This window comes from Erpetoichthys calabaricus, chromosome 3, assembly GCF_900747795.2.
Source record: "Erpetoichthys calabaricus chromosome 3, fErpCal1.3, whole genome shotgun sequence".
Taxonomy (NCBI): Eukaryota; Metazoa; Chordata; class Cladistia; order Polypteriformes; family Polypteridae; genus Erpetoichthys; species Erpetoichthys calabaricus.
In genome coordinates, this window is record NC_041396.2 from 132,340,972 (window position 1) to 132,366,817 (window position 25,846).

General features: G+C 37.7%; 1 protein-coding gene across 1 annotated transcript; it reads left to right on the forward strand.

The window, feature by feature from the left end:
• The first annotated feature begins 1,999 nt into the window (after window positions 1–1,999).
• On the forward strand, window positions 2,000–23,927 carry LOC114649355 (photoreceptor cilium actin regulator-like). The gene is given in 5 exon segments (XM_051924708.1): window positions 2,000–3,524; window positions 3,527–4,308; window positions 4,310–5,330; window positions 5,477–5,777; window positions 23,649–23,927. Coding segments are annotated over 5 exon segments (3,075 nt in total). The 5' UTR covers window positions 2,000–2,683; the 3' UTR covers window positions 23,779–23,927.
• The last annotated feature ends 1,919 nt before the right edge of the window (window positions 23,928–25,846 follow it).

The window sequence follows — 25,846 nt, forward strand, 5'->3', positions numbered from 1 at the left end:
GTGACCAGTAGGGGAGTGTCACTGAGCTCCAAATCCCAGACACAACTACAGCACCACAACACTGAGTTGAAAAGAAAGTATCCTTTATTTACAAAAAAGTACCTTCACATGTTTTTGTCTTCCAGTATGCTCAATACCATTCAATATAACTCTTTTCCTTTCTTTCCAATCTTCCCAGTCAAGCTTTGTCCACCTCCTCCCAACTCCAATTCCTAGATCAAGGTGAGGCAGCTTCTTTCATGCTGGACTCTCTAGTACCACGAGAAAGTTCAATAAGACAGGGAGGTCTTCTCCCAGCAGTGTCATCTGGTGGCACCCAAGGATCCCAACAGGGTTGCTTGACCAAACTGCAGGTCCTCTGCAAGCCTGCAGATATTCAAACTGGAACTATGCCAGATGAGCATTGTCACTTTTAACACTGGGAGATGAACTGTTCCTTTTAGACAGCTTCCCCAGTCTGTCCATTATTTCTTCTCCCTAACTGGGAAGAAGAATTAGAACAATCCCAGCCAGGTTGTGCCTACATCCACGCTGTCCATCCTGGCCTGGTAAGGAATCGCTACATCCACTACTGCATTCACTATATATATGAATTTTTGTCTTTTTATTTTCTTTATATTTGCTTTCTTTGTTTAGAGCTTTGCATTAATTTAGTATATTGGGTTAAATGACAGCATTTTTAGATCATTGGCCTCTGATGGTGTAATTAGGCCAGGCTACAGTACCACAGGATCACAGTGTCTTTGCTGCCCGTTTAAATTGTGTTGTGCTATTTTGGAATTTTGAGTCATTTCAACAATTTAGCATTTGTTTATGGGGGTTTTTCCCAACTTTTTGCCATATGTTTTTGAATTTGAATTTTGGGGTGACTACAGTATATTGTTTTAGATTCTTGTTTGTATTTTAGTATCTTTTGGCCTTTTAAAGGAATACTCTATCCTAAAATGATACTTGTTTATATGTTACTTGCCCCATGTAACTTGTAGTGGTGTCAGAGAAAAATGTTTAATTTCATGTTTTCATGCAGAACAGAGATAAAAAAAAAAAATAACGATTTACTACAAGCCAATGATGACCAGTGTTTTACAGTGGCAAAATGATGTGAAAAATGTACATGGGGATAAACACTAAAATATTGTTAAACAGATACTTCTGGAAAAATCAGTGCACATTATGAACAGCAAGTGAAACGCAAGTCATATGGGATTGACGTTTTGAATTGATGATCTGCCTCTTCCCCTCTCATTCACTGGTCAAGAGTCTTATTCAAAACTCTTCTTCTGTGTTTTAGTTACTCGTTGAAATCTAGTAATATTTTTTGCATTTCATTGTATCGTTTCCTTTTTTGCATTACATTCAATAAAACCTTTTTGGTTTCTTTTGCTTGCAGTTATAGGATTTTATTTCTTAATTTATTTTTCATTAACCTGCACAATTTTATGAAGCATTAAAAAAAAACCAGGAACAGAAGACTAATGTAAAACCCATTTGGACAGGGGGAGAATGTGAGAGGCACAGTTGAACTGCAGAGCTGTGAGATACAAATATGGATTGTTGCACTACCTTAAGACTGTAAACATTTCTTATATGTACAAAATTATTTTTACAGTTTTAACTTCACACTCCATATATTACATCAATGTTTACCTCAGCAAGTTTTAAAATTTGTTTTGGAAGGCAATGGAAATTTTTCCCAAAATAAATAGATTCCAGCTTTACTAAATTAAAAACTTGACATACTTCAAGCTCTATTGAACTCCTGTAGGAATAATTGAGAGTTTCTATCCACGATGAAATCTTTTTTTGTACAAAATGTCATTTCATTCTGTTTGTATCAAGCTTTGGTAAACCTCAAGTACAGTACCTATAAAAAGCTACCCGATTAAGATGCAGCTGATTATCTTGACATACTTAAGATCTTAACTTCCTTGATGAATCTGTGTGCACAGTATATGTGTGTGTGTTGTATTTTCCTGGCCTTAAGTGTGACATCTGCAAATGCAGAAGAAAGAAAGTAAAGCTCTTTTAATCCTTTCTGCAGCAAGATCCAAGAAAGGTGAGACGGATTGCCGCAGGAGCTCCTGCAAGAAAACAGAGCAAACAGGGACTGATTAGATATTCTTTTGTCTTCAGTGTAGATTATCGCACCAAACAAGCAGCACCTTTAAACTGTGTGTCAAGGACTTTCTATTAAATGCATAAAAGAAATGGAACACTTGAAAATGACAAGGACAGCTGATGGCTAAGCAGTGTACTCCTATCAACTTTAATTGCCTGTTTGTTAGCTTTAGACGATTCTAACCTCTGCCTTGCTGGATATCTGTTAAACAAAGCAAACTGAAATGGGATGTACACCATCGCACAGCAGTAAACTACAAAATATTACCAAAAACAGTTTTGGATCATTTCGAAAAGGAAAAAAACATTAAACCATCAAACTGACAGGAGCGACAGCTTGACAGGAACTCAGTCTGAAGATGGAGGTGCTTCATCTAGCCACAGTGAAACAGACAGTGAAACATGGCAGAGAAAGAGTGGATGTTCACTGGTTGAAGGGGTAAGCCATCCTAGTCAGTCTAATTTATCTTTTGATGGGTCAGAATGCAAACCACTGTCTGCCGTCAGGGGTTCTTTGGAGCAGGTTTGTACAAATAAGGTTGGTGTACAAGAAATTAATATTAATATGACCCAGGAGAAGGAAGAGGATAAAATAAAATATGAAACACAAGCAGTGGAATCATGTGATGAGAAGAATGCAAAAAAAGTTTGTAGAAAACAAAAGAAAGTAAAATCTGGCAGAACTGGCAAGAAGGGCAAAGAGAGGTCATCTGTTCATGAGCAGAAAGTGGACTTCCCCGAACTCTTGGTTAAGGCTCACCAGTCTGCCTATGCCTACTTAAATCCTAGTATATCTAAATATGAGACCTTGTTGGACTTGCTGGACCAAGCAGCTCGTACCCATTTTCAGCTTCAGCAGATGGTCAGCTTCTTGGCCTTATGTTATGAACAGCTAAACCAAGTACTGGAGGAGATCACTGGTGACGGAGAGAAGCTGCTCAAAGAATATGGTGAACACTTGTCTTGGCCTATTGAAAAATGGGCCACCCAACAAAAGCATCCTCCTCCTGATCTGCTTCAGCAGCTGCTACAGTATACAATTCAACGAATGCAGTCTGTGGGCAAAGCTGTTGGGGAAGTCTCTGATTCTGCTCTAGCAGACATAACTGACTATTTTGAATCCGCATCTGACCTGATGGCTGAAAAGCTGAGAGTAAAGCGTATGCTGGAAGATCGATTGTGTAAAGTCTTGGTGTGGATTGATACATCAGCAATCCGAAAACCAGGGCCTGAAGACATGGCACTCTACTCTGAAGATAGTGGCATTGGAGTGGAGAGTGAGTCTTTGGGCGGTTCAGAGAAACCAACACAGCACAGAAACAGTTGTGAGTCTGCAAAGCTGAATTCATCTGAGACAACTCAAGAAGCAGGCAGCTTATCTTTACAAAAATCAAACCACCAAAAGGAAAGAAAATCCACAGTAGTGTTTCTTTAAACTCCTTGGACTCTAATGGCCATACTGCTAGTGTAGAAACAGAATCTCTGTTTAGTATGGCTTCAATGGATGAGGATGATGATAATTATGAAGATGATTTAGATGATGAAGATGGGCTGGATGAGAAAAATATAAAAGAATGCTCTCATTCCACACCAGCTAGTCCAAGCTTTTTATCTCGACCAGCCCAAAAATGGATAGAGAACCCTGAAAACGTAGAGATGACGCTAAAAATGAAACATGCCATCAGTGGCCGAATACGTTTCCTTCCAGAACAGAATCTTAGCAGTAGAAGTGTCATGGGAAGTAGATATACCACACAGTGGAAAGAAGAGGAGGAAGAAGAGGAAAAAACAAGAAGGCCACAAACAGCGTCAGCTTCAACAACAGGGAAAAAATCAAAGGCAACAAAACAGAGGCGCACAAGATCAGCTGAATCTCTACGTAGTCAGGAGGAGGATCCCACCCTCCTTGAACTCCAGAGAACACAGAAAGATCTGAGTCGTCGATTAGAAAAAATGTCAGAGGGTAAAACAGAACATGTAAAGTTGACTAAACCAAAGATGGGAAGAGAGCAGACTCTCTTAAATACAACTGCTAATAACCGTCTTCGATCCTCTCTAGCCAAAAACTTTAGTATACTACCTAGTCAAGACAAGCCCATCCTTCAAAAGGCAGGGTCAAAAGAAATGACTGAGCAAGAGAAGAGAAAAGAAAAGAAGCCAAGCAAGGGACCTTTTAAGGGCCACTCCACCAATTCCAGTGGCTTCTCAACATGGCAGACAGTCTGTGAAAAAACTAATTGATACTTTTAGTCAGGGAAAGGAAATGGGTAATAACTTAATTCCTTTAAAACCTCTTGCTCCTCTAAAGGGAATACGAAAATGTGGGGTTCTTGTTTTTCCTTCCGTGGGCTGCCATGAATTCTCTTCAATCAATAGAACAGAAAACAACAATAAACTAGTAACCATGAGAACAGATAGCAAGGCAGATGATGTGGACTTTGATAGCTTTCCTCCGCCTCCACCAGAAGTGTTGATGGACAATTCATTTCAAGTTTCTGAAGAGCTACAGAAGACTACAGATGGTTCTCCATCATCCTTAAGCAACTGTACCACTAGAAGAAACCTTCTCAATCAACAAAAGGCAACTTTCTCAGACAGGCTGAGGGCCTCCCTTACCTCTGTCAACGTTCTTCCAAGTAAGGGAACTCTTTGTAGAGGTTCTGTAAAAATTTCTCCACAGAAGTGTATGAACCAGGATTCAAGTTCAAGGCGCAGTTCTTTAGATTCTCAGGGTGATACTGAGCCTGAGACTGAAAATGAAGAAACGGCCTCTCTCTATAGACAAGCAAGGAAGATTATTCACTTGAGGCATTCTACTGAATCTCCTACTAATGTTCCTGACTCATCAGAACCTTCCAACAAAAAGGAAGAAGACACTCCCTTCTCTGGTAGTGAAAAACCCTTGATTTATCAAGACAACATCAGTACTGCTGCTACTGAAAAATTACCCAGACCACCTAGAGGCCCACCAGACAACATTATTCAATCTTCACTAGCCCAACAAAAGCACTCTTCTACTCCTTTGAGCCCTACAGCTGTACAACGAAAGCTTCCTAGTCCTCCAGTGATTCATCGTCAACCAGCTTCATCTTCAGCTAGTCCTCCTATGAGTCGAAAACTACCCAGCCCACCTACAACCAGAAAACTACCTAGTCCCCCACAGCAAAGGAAATTACCTCATACTCCATCCCAGTTAAGTAACCAGGGGAGCTGTGAAGACTAAATCTGCAAGCCCACCTACCATGAGAAGAGAAGTCAACCCATCTTCCTTCTGCAAAACCCCATCACCCCCTACCTCCCCAAGGGCTTCATGCAAAAAAGTTTATCAAGCTCGAAATATAAAGGATTTAGGGGGAAGACACTTCACGTGTTATTGGTAATGCTCACTCCATCTTTTGCCCTGTGACGTCGTCTATGTTTCAGGCCCAACCTCCTACCCAAGCCTCACAAGCCTGGTCCATCCCCAACACTAGTATTCTGCCCAGACCATGGGGAGATCAAGCTCGCAACAGAAATACTCTAGGAACAGTCACGCAAAGCCCCCAGCCTTTCATCCGACGCAGCTACTCTGATCGCAGGCCTGTTGTACAGCTCAAACTACCCCAGTACTCTGCTTCTTCAATCACCTCAGGTAGTGAGCCAACCATCAGCACTCAAGGGTGAGTAACAAATTCTTTTATTTTATTTTAAAGGGAACAGTACTTCTTTCTGTTTTTTTCAGAAACAGCAAAAAATGCACAATTGCTGTAGATGAGGTTCTCTTCATCTGTCAAAAGTCTTGTATTGAATTATTAAAGAAATAAATGTGAATAATGAATTTCCATTAAGATCAGCTGAGCAGCTGCATAGATGTGTTTAATGTGAAGGTAACATTTGTTTACTGAATTTAACCACTACTTCATGACAAACTTGATTGATTTTTTTTTTTAAACTTATGAGGCACAGAAGAAAAACTATATTTCACTGTCTGTAATAAAATCTATTCAAAAGGAATTGATGTTTTTGTCAGAATTACTCTGCTTCCTTCATTTCATACAAATGAATGTTATGTCTATCACATGAGTGGCAAATTTGTATGCATTTAGTTACCTTTCATTATCAGGTCTTCATTCAAAACTTAAAGCTGTTAAGTTTAATATTTAATGTGGTACTGTTGATCAGTAAATTTTGCTTGAATATTCTGAGCACTTAGTCATTGTTATGCAAAGATACAATGTTATTTTATTTTATTTTTCTACAAATAAATAACGTAATTCATTAGGTTCTGTACATTATTACTGCACACAAGTCAATATCTAAATGCAGTGCTTTACTATACAGTAGTCTAAAGTCATCACTACTCCATATATACTGTAGCATAAAGGTTAGAGTAAACATGGTTTGCCAAAATCCCAGGAAAGATGCATCTTTTTTGTAATACAAAAATATTCATTTGTGTAATCATTTGTTCCAACTTGTCTTAGGTTTACTTTTTTCCCTGATGGCTATATTTCTGAGCATACATAATTTATGGCTATGGTAAGACAGAGCCTAGCCTAACAGCATTTGGATGTTAAGACGTGGCTCACACATGCACATTTAGCCACCAATTAATCTAATTCCCATTTTTGAGCTTTGCAGGCAAAGAAAAATGCACACATACTGTGCATGGGGAAGAACATCTAATCTACATTTTGATCATTGAATGATGCAAACGCGAAAAGATTATTGTAGACTCGGATATTTTGTCTATAGTGTTTGTGGATTTCACTTTCACCAAGCAACAAATCTTTTAATTCTCGCGGATATGCCTCTTCCATTGGGAAGAAACACTACGTTTCCCTGATGGCAAACACGAATTAGACAATCTACAAGTCTCTGACTTAAACTTTAAAGCCTTACAATATCTACATACTTCTGTCATATAATAATAATCTATACTAATAAAAGGCAAAGCCCTCACTGACTCACTGACTGACTGACTGACTGACGGACTCATCACTAATTCTCCAACTTCCCGTGTAGGTGGAAGGCTGAAATTTGGCAGGCTCATTCCTTACAGCTTACTTACAAAAGTTAGGCAGGTTTCATTTTGAAATTCTACGCGTAATGGTCATAACTGGAACCTGTTTGACTGACTCACTCATCACTAATTCTCAACTTCCCGTGTAGGTAGAAGGCTGAAATTTGGCAGGCTCATTCCTTACAGCTTACTTACAAAAGTTAGGCAGGTTTCATTTCGAAATTCTACGCGTAATGGTCATAACTGGAACCTGTTTTTTGTCCATATACTCTAATGGAGGAGGCGTAGTCACGTATTGCGTCATCACGTATTACGCCTCCTACGTAATCACGTGAACTGAAAACGAGGAAGAGATTTACAGCACAAGTCAAACGCGGGAACGAAGGTAAATGACGTTAATTGTTGACTGTCTTTTAATACTGTGTAATTGTTGAGTGTCTTTTAATACTGTGTAAGCATACATATTAACACATGTGCAATTAAACGTGTGCATTTACGGGGTGATTTCTCAGGCTTAAAAGCTCGCCTTTTATTAAAAAGGTAAATGCAAACTCTTTTCATTCTGAAGGGCACAAACCACGTTAGATTTCAGCCGTTAAACGCGCAAAAATGTCAGTACCCCAGATAAATAAGCACAACATATTATGAGTTGTATTGTATGCTTACAATACATATAGAAATGTGTTAATCGTTAACTAATATTATGGGATGGTGTTTTTCGACTCGCGCCTTGATTTAAACGATTGCATGTCTTGGTGGGTTTGCGTAGCTTATTGTCAATATCTTTACACCTCTTTTTAAGACTTAATTTAAAAAGGTTTTCTTTTCTTCTTAATTAAAATTTAAAAGCAATACTTCACCGCTGCGAAGCCCCTCTAGTGCTGACATCCGAGGTTCGATTACCGTAAGCGAGTGCAGTGAGTGTGTACTCCTGATGAGCCAAGAATAAGGGGGAAAGACGTGTCACGTACTCTTTGCATTATTTGACAGTAAACTATTTTTATCCATTCTATGATCTGCTTCTCACAACTGAAGGCACCGTGGCTGATGTTACCTGACTTGCTGGCCAACCATAAGCGTTACCTGGTAGGTAACCACCCACTCACTTCATTCCCTTACGGGAATTGAACCTCGGACGTCAGCGCTAGAGGTGAAGCCCCTAAACTTATGCCACGGCGTGTGGTTCATTTATTTGACAGCATGTAGATCGGGGTAATTACATTCACGGCATTCGTAGTCTGATTCACAATCTGATTGTATGGGTGGTTACCTACCAGGTAACGCTTATGGTTAGCCAGCAAGTCAGCTCGAAGTGATCACTCGAGTGAAGGCAGCTTCACAAAAAAACAGATCCTTAACAAACTGTTATTGGTATATTTTTCCCTCAATTTTAAAAGGTTTTCTTTTCTTCTTAATAAAAATTAAAAAGCAGCACTTCGCCGGTGCGAAGCGCGGGGGATTTGAGCGACTGACGCATACAGACATATTCATGAGTGCAGGTACTTCAGAAAAAAAGCACCGTGTAAACCTAAACTTTAAATTAACTTCATAGACCTACAAAAGGTTGCCATTGATTTCAGGCAAGATTGCTTTTCTCATGTACAACTATACGTTGCATTCTTAAGAGTAAGCTTGCACAGCTTGGTCATATTACAACCTGAGTACTGAACTGACAATGTCGTATACAAACAGAACTATAACAATTGTAATAAACAAACAAAAAAAAAAAACGAAGAACCCTTGGATTTAATAAAAAGGCTTCTTCCTTGGTGAAGCAAGGAAAAAGGAAGACCTTATATGGCGTTCGTTTATAAAACAGCGGAAAAGCTGTGTTAAGGCTGCTTCACAAAAAAACAGATCCTTAACAAATGCTATTGGGATATTTTCCCTCAATTTAAAAAGCTTTTCTTCTTAATAAAAATTTTAAAGCAGTACTTCGCGGGGATTTACATATATATATAATATATATATATATATATATATATATATATATATATATATATATATATATATATATTATATAATATATATATTTATGTATATATAGATATAGATATATATTTAATATATAATATATTATATATATTATATATATATATATATATATATATAAATAATATATATATATATATATTATATATATATATATATATATATATATAGCTGTATATACAGATATAGATATATATAGATATACATATTTATAGATATAGATATATATCCTCTCGCTCTCTCTATCTGTCTGTATGTCTCTCTATCTATATATCTATCTATATATATATGTAAGCTTATAAGTACTGCTTTACTTCTCTTTAAGAAAGGAAGATGTATGATACTTGATTTAAACGATTCCATGTCTTGGTGGGTTTGCGTAGCTTATTGTCATATCTTTACACCTGTTTTTAAGACTTATTGACTGAAACGGGCTTTCACAAAAAAGTTAGTGCTTTGCGACAGGATACACCCTCCACAAGTTAAGCAAGTAAAAATAAAAGTGTATATTTCTGTTTTATTTAAACCTTTTAAGTTTGTATGCATGGCCCCATTTGGCTGTTTTAGTTTTTTTTTTTCTTTCTTCAGTAATATTTAATCTCCTTAAAGAAAAAGAACATATGCATTTTACTTTTTTTGTATCTCTTTAGTAATATTTTAGTGTAAAAGGATAACCAGTATTTAAACCTTTTATGTTACTTTATAAAGTTATTTTACACAATGTTGAAAAATTAATAAGAGAGCTACATATTTTGGCAGCTGCTGCTTTAATTTTCAATGAAATGAAAAAAGCTCTCCAAGAGAAAAACCTCAATGAAGAAGAAACAGTTTGCACTATCTAAAAGTGCAAACTTTTAATGAGAAAAAACAATGAGAAACCCTCATTTATAAAGGTTTGCTGCAGATGACTTGACTGAAAATAAATTAATACTTCCTATGTGTATAATACATATTTATCTATTTTACTTATGCCTTTATTCCAGCAACTTGCAACATCTGAGGTACAATTTGTTACATTACTTTTGTTTTTTGTAGCACAGGCAGGTGAAGTGACTTCCTCAGGGTCACACAGTGATGTCAGTACCAGGATTTGAACTGACAAGCGCGATATAGCGAGGGATTACTATATATGTATATGTAGATATGTGTATATGTAGATATGTATATATATGTATATATGTTTATGTATATATATATGTTTACATAACCTCTTTAACACACTACTTCTCCGCTGCGAAGCGCGAGTATTTTGCTAGTAATAATAATAATTCTTCACCTATGTCCATATATTCAATCACTTTTTGCTGTTGCATTATTTCACTGAGTAATAATTTCCGTTTCTTTGTGCTAATGCGATCTTTACTATCTTTTTTTGATGCTTTCGAATTTTACTACTTTCATATTTTGAACCTGTTCTGCATGTGTATCGCACCAACATTTTTGAACGTCTTTATTAGGCCTTTTATTTCTGACCCCGATGGGACCTACGATGTTTTCAATTCCAATTGGTCCGGGCTGATTATTACTTTCCTATTTTGAGAATTTGCACATAGATTATTATTGTTCTTTTTTGCCAAAAGGATTCCAACAACTGAGGGGTTAGATGTCTGTGATCTTGTTTTAAATTGGTTGTAAGTAGGGAGTGACGTGTAGGTAGTCCTGCAGGACTTAAAAGTGTCTTCCGAGAAGATCATGTCTTGACCCAAGATTTTTTTTATTATAATAGTAATGCTTGTGGTTGGTCTGCAAGTTGGCAAACAATCCGCCTGGTAGGTAACCACCCATACCATCAGATTGTGACTCAGACTACGAATGCTACATATATATATATATATATATATATAATATATATATATATATATATACTATATATATCTATATATATATATATAATCCATCCATTATCCAAACCCGCTATATCCCAACTACAGGGTCACGGGGTTCAGCTGGAGCCAGTCCCAGCCAACACAGGCGCAAGGCAGGAAACAAACCCCGGGCAGGGCACCAGCCCACCGCAGGGCGCACACACCACACACACACACCCACACACCAAGCACGCACTAGGGACAATTTACGATTGCCAATGCACCTAACCTGCATGTCTTTGGACTTTGGGAGGAAAACCAGAGTACCCAGAAGAAACTCACACAGACACAGGGAGAACATGCAAACTCCACACAGGGAGGGCCAGGGAAGCGAACCTACCCACTGCGCCACCGTGCATATATATATATATATATATATATATATACATACAGTGTATATGTATGTATATGTATGACAAGGTTTTTAAATTACATGTTTCTTGTTAGGACAGATCTTTGTTGTATCATAGTGAAAAGCAAAAAGAACCCAAATTAAGTGTGAACAGAGCTTTTCATGTATGACTCTCTGCAGCAGTGTAAATATTTGTGGTGTGCAATCTGTGGGAATGTATCAGCAGTCCATTTATTTTTTTAAAGGTAAAAATAAAAATTTTGCTTCTAGATTCCCACAGATGGCATACCACTTATGTTAGCACTGCTGCTGAGATTTCTGCATGTATACATGGCACAAAGAAAACATTAAGAAAAATTGACACTTGTCCTCAGTATATGATTAATGTATTACATTGTAAGGTAATTAATACTCTAGTTATTGTTATATATGTCAACATTCTTCCCACCTCTTGTAAAAAACAGCATAATAATTAGTATATCAGTTAAAAAAGGCACTTTTTGTAATTGTAGTTGTAATTTTAATTCCTGTAACAAAGAAATGCTTCTTGTTGTAACAATATATACACAATATATAATTTATTCACATTATTCACAAATAATTAAAACATAAGTGAGGAAAAAATGAAAACTAGTGGGATATGACAACCACAACTATGATGATAAATTATACATAAAAAAGCAATTGACTAAAATTCATGTACTGGATTTCCATTCATGTTTTAAATGACAATAGCAACGCAGCACGTCATATGTTTATCTACAATGCCATCAAAATCAAAACATCTTGTGACCAAGAGGCTCTGCTGCCTCTCATTAATGTGCTTATTCTCACAATATATCTGATCTCACATCTGAGTTCTTGCACACACATTAATATATTTGACAAGGTAAAGAGCAGTTGAACCATTCACCTTTTCATGATTTTTGATTTTTATAATAGAAGATAATAATGAAATATAAGAAATGGGGTAACATGATCATAAATAACTGCAGTAGAGTATATGCAAGAATATACAATATATGTATGAAAGATTAAAAAAAAAAGTTACCACCTTTTCACAGGTCTTTGAGCAACTGGAGCTCTAGTTAATAGGTGCATGGACTCTTATAAGAAATTAGCCTTGGCAGAGTTCCTTCTTTAGTGAGCACCTGAAAAGAACAGGCCCTACTTTCTTTGAGTGATTCTGTTTATAAGAGGATGGCTCATAAGAATGAAAATAACATGATATCCTTTAACTTCAAGCTTACTTGGCAGGATTTCCTTTCCGTTGGTTTCTGGTTCCATCCTGGAATGTCTGCTTCCTAATGTTTCCTGTGTCTGTCGTAAAAAAGAAGAAAAATATCCTGCTTTGAGACATCTAATGTCCTTTCCTCTTATCTGTGTTTTTCTCTGTGCTACCGTATTACTGTGGCAGTGCTGTCTATTTGCTGTTTTTATTTTAATTATTTTTTTAAAGCTTGGAATTATATGTACACATGTATTAAGCTAAGGCCAGCTAACAGTGGAGGAGAGAAAAGTAACCCAGTCATTGTGCTCATCGTCTTTAGAAAAATACAAATTAAACTCTGTCTTTATAAATTTTCACCTTTAGTCTAACTACAGCATATAATAAAATTGTTCAGTTGTATATCTTTGTGTTTATGATACAGTCAACATAATCATTTTTCCTAGCAGGGTTAAAGCTTCTTATTGTCTCCAGGCAAGTCCTACATGTCATTGATTTCTTCCTTACTACTTTTCAACCTCAGACATTGACCCCTTGTATTTAGATCTTTTTAAGAGTTGTTGTTTTCTTCATTAGCTCTGCTCCCTTTTTATTTCCTTTGCATCCTCCACAGAATCTGCCCTCTTTATTTGAAAATTCAGTGCTCTTGAATTGTTCAGCACTGCAATAAGTACATAATTGATTTAGTTTCCACAGTGAAGAAGGAAACATTGCAGAAAAATTGCACCTGCTCTATGTATGCATTTAGATTAAGACAGATTAAGACCATTGGCCATCTTTAAGGCAACAGCAGAGGTCATCTTCTTTAGGGTTAATTATCTTAATGCTGTCAGGCTGAAATATTATCCAGATGTTATACCAAAAAGCCAACAATTTGAATGTCCTTTAAAGAAAAGCACGTAATACACCCAATAAATGATAGAGGTTCTCCCTACAATATTTAAAATGTGATGTCATTAATTAATAAAATATTCTTGCATATTCTGTATTTTACTTGTCTGTTAAAAATAATAGCATAAAATTAATTTCCTAATCATATATAAGAATAATTACCACTTATATAAGTGATCCCAAAAATGTATGAACATTTTTGTATCCTTTTCCTTTTCTTTCCAGGAATATACAAATATGAAGGTGTACTGAGTATTAAACATAGTCTATTCCAAAAGGCTTTAAGCTAATAGCTGTGAATTGTGTTGCTGCATTCCAGCTGTTTAATCTGTTTCTCATCTAAAGTTTCTTCTCAGTCCAAAGCTAATATGACATTTTTGTCAATCTACTAAAATATTAATTTATAATTCAGATATAATATTTTTTTCCAGTGATCCTCAGGAACATGGATATTTGCTTCATCTTCATCAAAAGTAAGATTTGTATAGCCACATTTATATTTTCAGTTCAAGTGGTCTGTCAGGGCCTCACATTTCCAAGAGTAATTTGGTAAATCTAAATTGGCCCAGAATGAGTAGGTATGTGTTCTGCCAGTGAACTAGCAGATAAACATTTGAGCAAAACTGGGTGAAGCCCAATACGAGAGACAATAATAGTAGTCACGACAACTAGATTGTCAAAATCAAAAGTACACACAAGAAAAAAACAAAAAAATAAACTCTGAATATTTCATAGATTTGGTATCTGTAGATCAGATAAGGATTTGCACTCATAGCTATCCTTTTATCCCACTGAGTTGATTAAGCATGGGTCCTGACCTCAGGGGCCACACTCCTACCAATGCTGGAAGCTGGCCTAACAGCAGAAATAAACACTGTTGTCCTTTGAGGATCCAAAATCATATCACACAATGACAGTATGGGTGGAAGAGTATCTGAATTTGTACTGAGACACCGCCTGGGTTCATTTTCCTACCAATGTTATCCTTAATTGTAATACTGGTTTCAAAATATAAATGGCTTTAAATTGTTAAAATTCTGAAAGGGCTGTTTAATTGACATTGTAGGAAGATAATCCTATTAAAATGCACCCTAGAACACTAAAGACTGGAGGTCACAAATTATGTTTCAGACTAAAATAAATAAGAAATCATTAGTACATTATTTTGTAATTGTCTGAAATGAGGGAGAAAACCATGAAAAACCCTAGCAAGGAAACATTACTTAATGTATTAAATTAAAAAAATAACAAAAATGGACATTTTCAAAGAAAACGATACAAAAATACAAAATTTGACATTTAAAAGCAAAGTACACAAAATGTACAGTAGAAAATATGAGTTCAGTAAATCTATAATTAATAATTGAAACAAAAAGCAAAAACAGAAGATAATTAACTAAATTTATCAAAGCCCAAAAACCAAAATCCATACCCCTAAGTCCAAAATATGCTGTTGAAATTCAGAACCTAAAAAGTCAAATCAAAATGGTCAAAGGACTGCAAAACACTCCTATAGCCAAGTGAACAAAAGGGAGCTGTGAGCCCATCTAAAGCTAATCAAGGGCACTGAAAACATGTAGTGACTACCTAAAGCTTATTTAGTCTCTGAAACCTACTTAAAGCATCTGGTCTAGATATCTAATCAGGGGTCATGTTCCACTCCCATCAAACACCATAGAACCATAATAAACAAAACATAGACTGAGGATAATTATATTAACAGAAGGGACTAAAATTACATAATTAAAAACTACAAAACAAATGATAGAAATAAAACCTAAACAAAAAGAAACAATAAACAAAACATCATAGTGAAGCCCATGTGAAACTATTTGAGGCATCTCCCATTAAATTTTACTATAAGGCCACTGTCATTGTCATTGGGCAGGTGCTTTACAAGGTGCTCTCCACCTCTTCTTTCTCATCTTTAGTAAACACTGAACATGGAATGAAGAAAATATACATCCATATTTCTGTAAGAAACAACAGCACATTAAAATTGTTGACAAATTGTAAGACAAAACACATAAGATTCTCATAAAGGGTCTGGGGCACCCGAAGGCAAACTCCGTATATTGAAATATGCACAAAAGGCACAAAAAAAAATCGAGTCTGCCCCAAGATGGTGGTATCTTCAGCTATAATGGTTTTTGGGAGAAAGAGGCGGGTATAGTTGGTCTGCACCCAGAAGTGATGTCATGGATGTTGGCTCGTCAATGTTTCTTTCTACAGAGGGGAAAGAAGAATAGATACTGTTATAGCACTCTGCCCCCAAGTGGCCCAGGTTAATATTGTCATCAACTAAGCCTGTAAGCTGTTCCCAAAGCGCATGCGTGTGACAGTTCCAAAGCCCAGGTGGCCCAAGCTTTGAGGTCATAAACATGAGACAGAGCATTGGTGATGGCATGGAGAAGACCGCGGCCATTCAACCTAAACAGCTGGAGGTCTAGAAACCACCTGTTAACCCGCTGGTTGGAATCTCGATGCAGCGCCATCCACTGCAGAGGTGCATGGTCCGTCACCAGGGTAAACTCACGACCCAGAAGGTAGTACCTCGGTTGGTTAATAGCCCATTTGATCACCAGGGCCTCTCTTTCCACCACCACATACCTTGTCTCACGGCCCAATAATTTCTGACTCAGGTACATTACGGGGTGTTCAACACCGTTGATACTTTGGCCCTGCACAGCCTCCAGGCCTGTGTCCAAAGCATCAGTCTGTAAAATAAAAGGTAAAGAAAAATTTGAAGTTATCAAAATAGGTGTTGAAGTAAGGGCCTTTTTCAAATCATGAAATGCGTCCTCTGTTTTTTCATCTCATTCCACTGTGTTGGGAGGACACATCTTTGTTAAATCAGTTAAAGGTGCAGCCTTCTTGGAGAAACAAGGTACAAACCGGCAATAGTATCCAATAGCATCCAGTCCTAAGAAAGCTTGTACTTGCCATTTAGTTTTTGGATGGGGCCAGTTAACAATGGCAGCAACTTTGGAACACTGAGGATGTATGGTACCTCTGCCCACCAAATAGCCTAAATATTTGGGCTCAACTAACCCAAAGAAACATTTCTTTATATTAATTGTGAGGCCGGTTTCATTTAGTGTCAGAAGAACCACACACACTTGTTGTATATGATTCTCCCAGTTGTCAGAATAGATGATTATGTCATCAAGATAGGAAGCACTATAGGCCTGGTGGGGTCATAGTAATCTATCCATCAGACATTAAAAAGTTGTTGGTGCTCCGTGCAAGCTGAATTGAACTGTATGCTGCCAGTGACCACTTGGGGTACTAAACACTGTCTTTTCCTTTGTGAATGATGTTAAGGGAATTTGCAAATTCCCTTTGGTTATGTCAAGAGTGGTCAAATATTGAGCCCTCCCTAACCGCTCAAGGAGTTCATCCACGCATGCCATTGGGGAGGCATCAAACCGAGATATCTGATTGAGCTGTCAGAAGTCATTGCAAAATTGCAAACTTCAGTCTGGCTTAGAAACCAGAACAATGGGACTAGGCTAAGGACTATAACTATCCTTGATCATCTCCAAGTCCAAATATTCTTCTGATCTCTAATTCAACTTCGGCACGTTTGGCTTCTGGGAGGCAATAGGGGCGTTCTCCGATGACGACACCAGGGTTAGTAATAATGTCATGCTCAATCAAGGCAGTTGTTCCGGGCTTCTTGTTCACCACACTCGGGATGGACGAGATCACTTCTTCAAACTCTCGTCTTTGTTCGGGAGTTAAATCAGTATCAAATTTAAAGTAACTGACTGCACTGAAGGAGTGGCCTGAAGTGGAGTAAGGATCGGGGAACCCTTTCCTTCCAAGGTTTCAGGAGATTGACATGATATATCCTCTTGGCAGGTTGTCTATTAGGTTGTTTAACCAGACAGTCGACCAAGCCCTTCCTCTCTTTAATTTCATATGGTCACTGCCAATGAGCTAACAATTTGGAGTGGGATGTGGGAACAAGAACCATCACCCGGTCTCTTGGTCAGAACTCTCGTAAAGTTCTTTCTTGATCAAACATAATGAGCCTGCATTGCTTGAGCATGTTCCATGTTTTCTTTAAGTATGGGCCTGATTTTACCAAATCTATCACATAATTGGGCAATATATTCTAAAATATTTATGAAGGGATTGGCCTCCTCTTCCTGGTCCCCTTTTAATATGTCAAGGAGACCTTGAGGTTGTCATCCATATAATAACTCAAAAGGAGAGAAGCCTGTGGAGGTTTGAGGAACCTCCCGGTAAGCAAACAAGACAAGGGGAAGTAAGTGATCCCAGTTTTTCCCGTCTTCGCTGACCACCTAAGGAAACATCCGTTTGAGCATCTGATTAAACTGCTCAGTTAAGCCGTCCATCTGGGGGTGGTACACGGAGGTGTTTAAATGCTTTATAAGGAGTAGTTTGGCCACTTCCCTGAACGTTTGTGAGGTAAAAGGCGTCCCTTGATCCATAAGGATTTCTTTATGGATGGACCCCAACCAGTTCCCCTGCAGTATTTTTTATATTGGCTTCTGGGTAGTGTGTAGCATAATCCAAAATCACTGATCTATATTTGTGGCCTCATGCAGAGGGTTTTAGGGGTCAGACAATAACAACCCCTCATCACTTGAATGGAACGTCAGTGAGCGGGATAGGAACCAGAGGAGCATGGTCCTTCCAAGGAATCTCGCACAACTGGAAATGGAGGACTTGTACTACATAGCAAAAAACATTTTAATTTCGTTTTTTTTTCTTTTTTCAAAAAGCACAAACCAGGTTATGCTTTCAATAATTAGACACTTTATGAATTATTTCCATTTCACATTGCTATTTTTGTCTTCATTCAGAGTTTTTCCTTCAGCCATCATTTCAAAGTTGACTGTATGGTGTATTCATTTTACTATAAATATGTGTTGAGTTTATTTTAAGTTATCTTATGTAATGTATTGCTGATATGTACATTTTTCTTGTATGATTTACTGGCTCTTTCCTTTTATTTTGTTGTTACTATTCTGCAGTCATGTGGGGGCAAAGTGGAAGTACAGGCTGAGGATTGAACTCTAAAGCAATAAGTTGTTAATGAATCATTACTGTGTCAGTGCGCTTAGACAAAAGAGGCTGTGCCACATAGTCACCAATTTAAAGCCACCAATAAGTTAACAAAAAACAAAGAAAAAAATATTTATGGTTTTCAACCTTTATTTTGTTTGTTGGCTTTCACTGCGTAAATCACCACAAGGCTTGTTTCAAAGCAAGTATAAGCAAATAAGTGTTGATTGAGTTTATAATAACTGTTTATAGGAACTTAGACCATATAAGTATCTTGAAATTTTGAAAGCAAACTATGGTTTTTATGATTAATTCATATTCTTTATTCATTTAATATATATAAAATAAATTTAATGTGCACCATATCATGTACTTATGTTTTTATGATGAATTCATACTCTATATTCATTTAATATACATAAAATAAATGTAATGTCCACCGTATCATGTGCTTATAATATTTACTTATTGCTACTTGTAATATTACAAGATATACGATATTCCACTGGTTTTTGTTAGACAAAATTCACAGTCAAGATTCATCAGTAAGCACTAAATTTGTGTTATTTGTTGGGTTTTTTTATCCAAAGTAATAATAATTAGAATGGCAACTAAAATGTCGCAAACACAGTGAAAGCACATAGAACATATATGTGAATCGTATAGGAGCAAAATGGATTCCATCTCCAAGTATGACCAATTACTGCGGTTAAAGTCAGTCCAGTTCAATGGCTAATTCTGGATTACTACACAGGTATAAGCAATAACAAAAATATGTGAGACACCCTGAAAACAACAGGATAAAAGATGTTTTACTTAAGTTCTGAAAGAACAAATCATCTTCAGTTGAAAGGTTTTCATCAAGGTAGCCTTAACGTTTGACAAATATGAAAAAAGTCAGGAGAAATTTGGAAAATTATAGCATGTGGAGATTTTGCATTACATATTCCTCTTCATTTGGTGTTATTATCCAGATAATTAATGTATACTTCATATACTGATACAAACATCAACCTCGCAACAGCAAATGTCAGAAACCTGAAAAATGTATTTTATGATAAACCTGTTTTGAAAAAAAAGTGATTACAAAAGCAGCTTTAAATAGTATGTGCACATAAAAATATCCTGAATAATCTTCCTGTTCACAAATTTAAGTAGCACAGATATAAAATTTGAATTCTTACATTTTAGTATTTATTTGAAACACTATTCATTTTTTAGTTATACAACAGAAGGTTTAGTATGATCACATGGTAACATAAATTAAGTGGTTCATTATTGCATCATTCTTTATAAACTCTTTACTGAAACTGCCCCAAACCAGTGCCCCTCTTTTTCAACATTGTGTCATAAATGGAATTCCAGGCCTGACGTTCTGCTAGTTCTGCTGTTTGCTTTTACTGCATGAAGACTTGATTTTAAATTTTTGGAGGCGGTACCCACGTGTTGGAAACACAATCGGTCAGGCCATCCTCTTATGTAGAGGCCTGCTCCAAAATAATTTCTTGCCTTGCTCATGTTTATTACTACTTTTTGTTACTTCAGATATGGTACATAAATTGTAGGAACACAGCTTACGTGGCTCACCTTGTTTCATTTATTGTCATTGATGCATACTTAATCAAAGCATCCAGCAATTCTTGGTTTCTTCTTTAAACCTAATGAAGCTGAAATACTAAGCTTCAGCCCCTTCCACCCTAATTAGGAAATAAGGTATAGAATAGTAGAACAAATTATCCCTCAAAATAGAGCAATGTCATGACTCATAGCTATCATAATTGGTGATTCCCTTGTCTGTTATTAAATTGGGCTGCCAGAGGGAGTTTGAAGCCCTTTGGCAGGGATCATTGGGGACAGATGTATAAACGAGGATAAGTTCTTACAACACTTCAGCTTGGTTGGCTTCTAGTAAGCTGCTTCCCAGAAACAGGTAGCAACAAGCATCTGGATGAGATATTGGGACAGTTTAGCTATTAGCTAAACAAACAGGTATGATTGACTAAAGGGTCTCTTCTGATTTATCAACAATTAACAACAAAATCCACACTAGGTACAGGCAGGCACAAGACATAATGACATTAAGTGAATGTTGGAGAAGATGCTTCATTTCAGTCAGTCAGTGGCAAAATGTTGGTATTCTAAATGTTTACACACAGTAGTGTTGGGTAGCTTTAATTATTTACATATTACTGTAATTAGGATCGTGTTGTTGACTTTTACTACTTAAAGCACAATTTGGTGGCCAATAGTATTACTGACTTGGATTCTTTATTTCTAGTGTCATTTTTTTGTTCCTTTTCTGAACATGCAAGAATTCCACAAACAATTTGAAATCAATACTGTAGAAATAATCGAGCAGTACATTACAAGAAAATATAAATAAATATTGTTAAGCTATATAAATGTGTTCCTGAATGGGATGGAATATATTGTAAGAATGAACGCTGTATAGTGCCCAACCCCACACAGATTGGACACGGGAGGCACGTGTAAAATAAACAAACTTTTATTTTTCTTTGTCTGTGGGCTATGCCTTCCCCGTACCCACAGACACAACACAGTCCCAAGCACTTAAGCACACAAGCACTTATCCTTCTCTTTTCCACCACCACTCCTCCTCAGCAAGCTTTGTCCTCCTTCCACCCGACTCTGGCTGCTGAGTGGTGGTCGCTGGCTCCCTTTTATTGGGTACCCAGAAGTGCTCCAGGTGGTTGATTGCTGACATCTGGCTGCACTTCCAGGTAAGGTGAAACCAGTGCCCAAAAGGGGCCAGCAGCTCCTGTTGTAGCACCCCCTGGCGGTGCCTGCAGAACCCCACAGATCTGCACAGCACTCCAATCCCCATGATGATGCCTCCCTTCCGGATGAGCTGAACCACTTCTTCGCACAGTTTGAGGTGCAGAACAAAGAGCCTGCGAGAAAAGCAACACCTCCCTCCACTGACCAGGCACTCTGTCTTCCATAAATGACGTGAAGAGGACTCTATCCAGAGTCAATCCACGCAAGGCTGCAGGACCTGACAACATACCTGGTCGTGTGCTCAAAGAATGTGCCAGTCAACTGGCTGGTGTCTTCACAGACATCTTCAACACATCTCTGAGCCAGTCGTCAGTCCTAGCATGCTTCAAGTCGACCACGATCATACCAGTGCCGAAGAAGTCATCAGTGACATGCCTGAATGACTACCGACCAGTTGCACTCACGCCAATCATTATGAAGTGCTTCGAAAGGTTAGTCATGTCACACATAAAGACTAACCTCCCTCTCAATTTGCATACCGCTCAAACAGGTCAACTGAGGATGCCATATGCTCTGCCCTTCACCTCTCCCTGACACATCTGGATAAAAAAGACACATATGTCATGATGCTATTCATAGACTTTAGCTCTACCTTCAGCACAATCATCCCTCAAAAGCTGGTTGTAAAACTGAGCAGGTTGGGCCTGAACACCACCCTCTCCAATTGGATCCTGGACTTCTTGACAGAGAGGCCCCAGTCAGTTCAGATGGGCTGCAACACTTCCAGCATCATCACACTGAGCACTGGAGCACCGCAGGGCTGCGTGCTTAGTCCACTGCTGTTCACCCTGCTGACTCATGACTGCACAGCCACGCACAACACCAACCATATCATCAAGTTTTGCGGATGATACAACGGTGCTGGGACTGATAAGCAGGGATGATGAAACAGCATACAGAGATGAGGTGGAACAGCTGTCTGCATGGTGTGAAGACAACAATCTATCTCTCGATGTCAACAAGACAAAAGAAATAATCGTGGACTTCAGAAAATCACATCCTGCCCACATCCCACTCAGCATCAACGGTTTAGATGTGGAGACTGTTAGGAGTACCAAGTTCCTCGGTGTGCACATAAATCCTCATCACTAAACAAGAAAGCCCAGCAGAGACTACACTTCCTGAGGCGACTGAAGCGAGCAAGTCTTCCCCCTTCCATCCTCACCATGTTCTACAGAGGCACCATTGAGAGTGTTCTGACCAGCTGTATCACTGTCTGGTATGGCAACTGCAATATATCCGACTGCAAGCGCCTGCAAAGGATAGTGAAGACAGCAGAGAACATTATTGGTGTGCCTCTCCCTTCACTACAGGGCATATTTTACAAACACAGTGTACGCAAGGCCTGCAGCATTGTGCAGGACCCCTTACACCCCTCACATGGACTTTTCACACTTCTGCCATCCAAGAGAAGATACTGCAGCATCAAAACCAGATCTGCCAGGCTGCAGGAGAATTTTTACCCCCAAGCTGTTAGACTCCTTAACACCAGGCTGCCCCCTGGGACCTTCCACACGGCCTCAACCACCTCTAAAAACAGAACTTTTATGCATGTGAGCCACTGTCCTGCAAAGACAAGTGTGCATGGAGACAAGAGCTGAAAATCTCCTACTGACCTTTAAGTATTTTGACACTCTTGTTATCCTTCTGCTGTGAAACATTCTGACCTGTCATTGTTTACACATGTCTTAAACAACTATTATCATACACTGATAATTTCTGTATTATCTATATCTATTATTTATTATTTATTTATTATATTACATATCTTACACATCAATATTGCTGCTACTTCTTTGTCTTTGTCTTGTCTTTGCGCAATGTCTTGTCTTGTTTGTGTTTTAATTTTAATTTAAATTTTAATTCTATTTTTAAATTATTATTTGCACGTCATGTTGTTACACTGTGGACCCTTAGGTTCGCTGTTTCGTCTATCTGTATACTTGTATATGGTTGAGATGACAATAAAGTTCACTTTGACTTTGACTTTAACATGAAGCCCTCTGGGAGTCCGAGGCACCGCTGCAACCCAGGGAGGCTGCCATCTAGCGTCCAGGGGGAGATACTGGGCTTCCCACCCTTGTCCCACTGGCAGATGTGGTGAAGGGGTGTCCCGGCCAGGCATGGGCCCCGGCCATCCGTCACAATATATAAACTGTATTTTATATCAAATAATTGTTTATCTGTTTCCAATGTGATGCAAAATATTTGCTTACTAAATGCACTTCTTTACTTAAGGACTAATTGCAGCCATCTAATGAGTGAGTGGTTACCTGCTGCTGGCATTTCCACAGTTAACTTGCCCCAATTCCATTAATAAAGCTTCTTATCTTTAATCCGCCTTTGTGTCCTCTCCTCCTACAGGTCAATGGAGAGCTTAGCAAATGATGAGGAACCATGGGATGCTCAACACCTGTCTGAACTCCGGATGGCTAATCGGTCCGCCTCTCAACCTGAACTGTGTGTAGTGGGACAGTCTATCCAGAGGGAATGAAGCCTAAGACTCTAAATGTAAAATAACCACCAGACTCTTGGTTATGTTCTTTTTATACTTTTTGTTTAAACAGGTTTTTATGTATTTGTGCTCTTTTTATATAAGGATGATAGTTTATGGATTTTTATACTAAAGGGATTTACAGTTTTGTCATGTGTGTTTATTTATTTATTTATTTTTTCAAAGCCACTAACCTAGTCTTAAAATTCTCTGTTAAATCTCACTTCTGGTAACATTTTTCTCTAAAGTCAATCACTGAATGTGAAGGGTGTATTAATAAATACTTTGTCCAGAAAATCTCAAAGAAGGTAGCAGCATGCAATATCATTAACTGGAATAAACAAGATTGGTAAAATAAATACAGAAAATTGACTGCTTACAAAAAAATACTTTCCTTACTGTATTTGTATAACAAAAGACAGAGTACACCAAATACTTGGAATGAATTAAATTAAAATCACCATTTGAAAAATATGTAGACCCTACAAATAGATAACTGACAACAGAAATTCAATAAAGTTAACATAATGTGCTTTGAAACTTGTACTTTGATTAGTGAAAAGAGCACAATTGCAGTCAGTAGGTGTTCTGCACCTGTTTTTGTTTCCTTTCTTCTTGGCATCTATCTTGGTGGTACCTATCACCATTGGCTGCAACACCACTTCACTGTCTAATTTTCTTTATATTGGATACTATAAGTTTAAATTCTTTGGATTTCTTCTTGGCAATACCAATATGGTTATTAACATTCAGGCCTAGATTAAAAAGAAAGCCGAAAAAAGAACAGTACTTTTTTTAAAAAGCACATTATTAAGCCATCTTTATATGACTGAAGTTTCAGTTATGTGATGTGGCCAGATCTTTGACTTTATACTTAAACTACTTTCTCTGCCACCTCATGTTTTATGCGTTACAAGAGCAGAGCTATTGGACCTGAACGTCAAGTTTAGATAAAAATCATCACTGGGTAGTTGCTGTTCACTTGGAGGCTGAGGTCAGTACACAGCATTTTGAAATTAGGTAGAGTGAAGCTGTGAAAACCCTTTCCTGTTTATGATGAAGTGTCTACTGTTCATTGAGAAATGTGGCCTTATAAAAATGACAACCAGTGTTTACTCATCCTGATTTTTGCAGACCCACCACTGTAGCCTGAATTAGTACTACTGAAGGTTTGTAGTGTTATTAATTTCATTCTGTTAACCCTACATTAATTTTTAATGTTCTTCTAGGAATTAGACTCCTAGGTAAGTATAATTAATTGCACCTCCTTATGTTCGGCAGTAGTCTTTAGTAAAACTCTCATATTCATCTAACATGGTGGCTCTGAGGCTAGGGCTCTGCACCGGCAACTGGAAGGTTGCTGGTTCGAATCCTGTAAAATGCCAAAACGGGACTCTGCTCTGTTGGGCCCTTAAGCAAGGCCCTTAACCTGCAATTGCTGAGCGCTTTGAGTAGTGAGAAAAGTGCTTTATAAATGCAAAGAATTATTATGGTGACAGCTATTAATGGCAGAAAAATCAAGGATTTGTTAAAGTAAATGATAAAATAATCAAATAATACTGCAGCACTTTATTAAAAAACACATTTCCTCTTTAAAGCCTTGGGTATTTATTTCTATGTGTTAATACTGGATTCACTTGTTATCATATAATTTCATATATGCTCCAAGTAATAGGAAATTTTTATTTTTTTATTCTCATCTTGACCACTTGTAAATAATAAGAGGGCTTGATGCAATCTGATGGTTTTTGTGGGGTTAGCATGGGGAGGTCTGAAAACATGGGTCACTGACTTTCTGTTAGTTACACGATTCATTTATGTAATAATACATTTAAAAGTTGACATTTCAAAGGAACTGTGGTTAGCTTAGATGCTTCATGGTCTAGTGGATGGTTTGACACATTAATTGTCTTTTGCTTATCTGCTGTCCTTATGTCTTTTGTGGGTTTTCCATGCACATCAAGAAGGACATGTAGGTTAGGTTAATTGTAATCAGAACTGTCCCCATGTGGCTGTTAGCTGTGCATCAATGGGCCTTGTAGTGGACTTGTTCACTGTTCAACCTTGG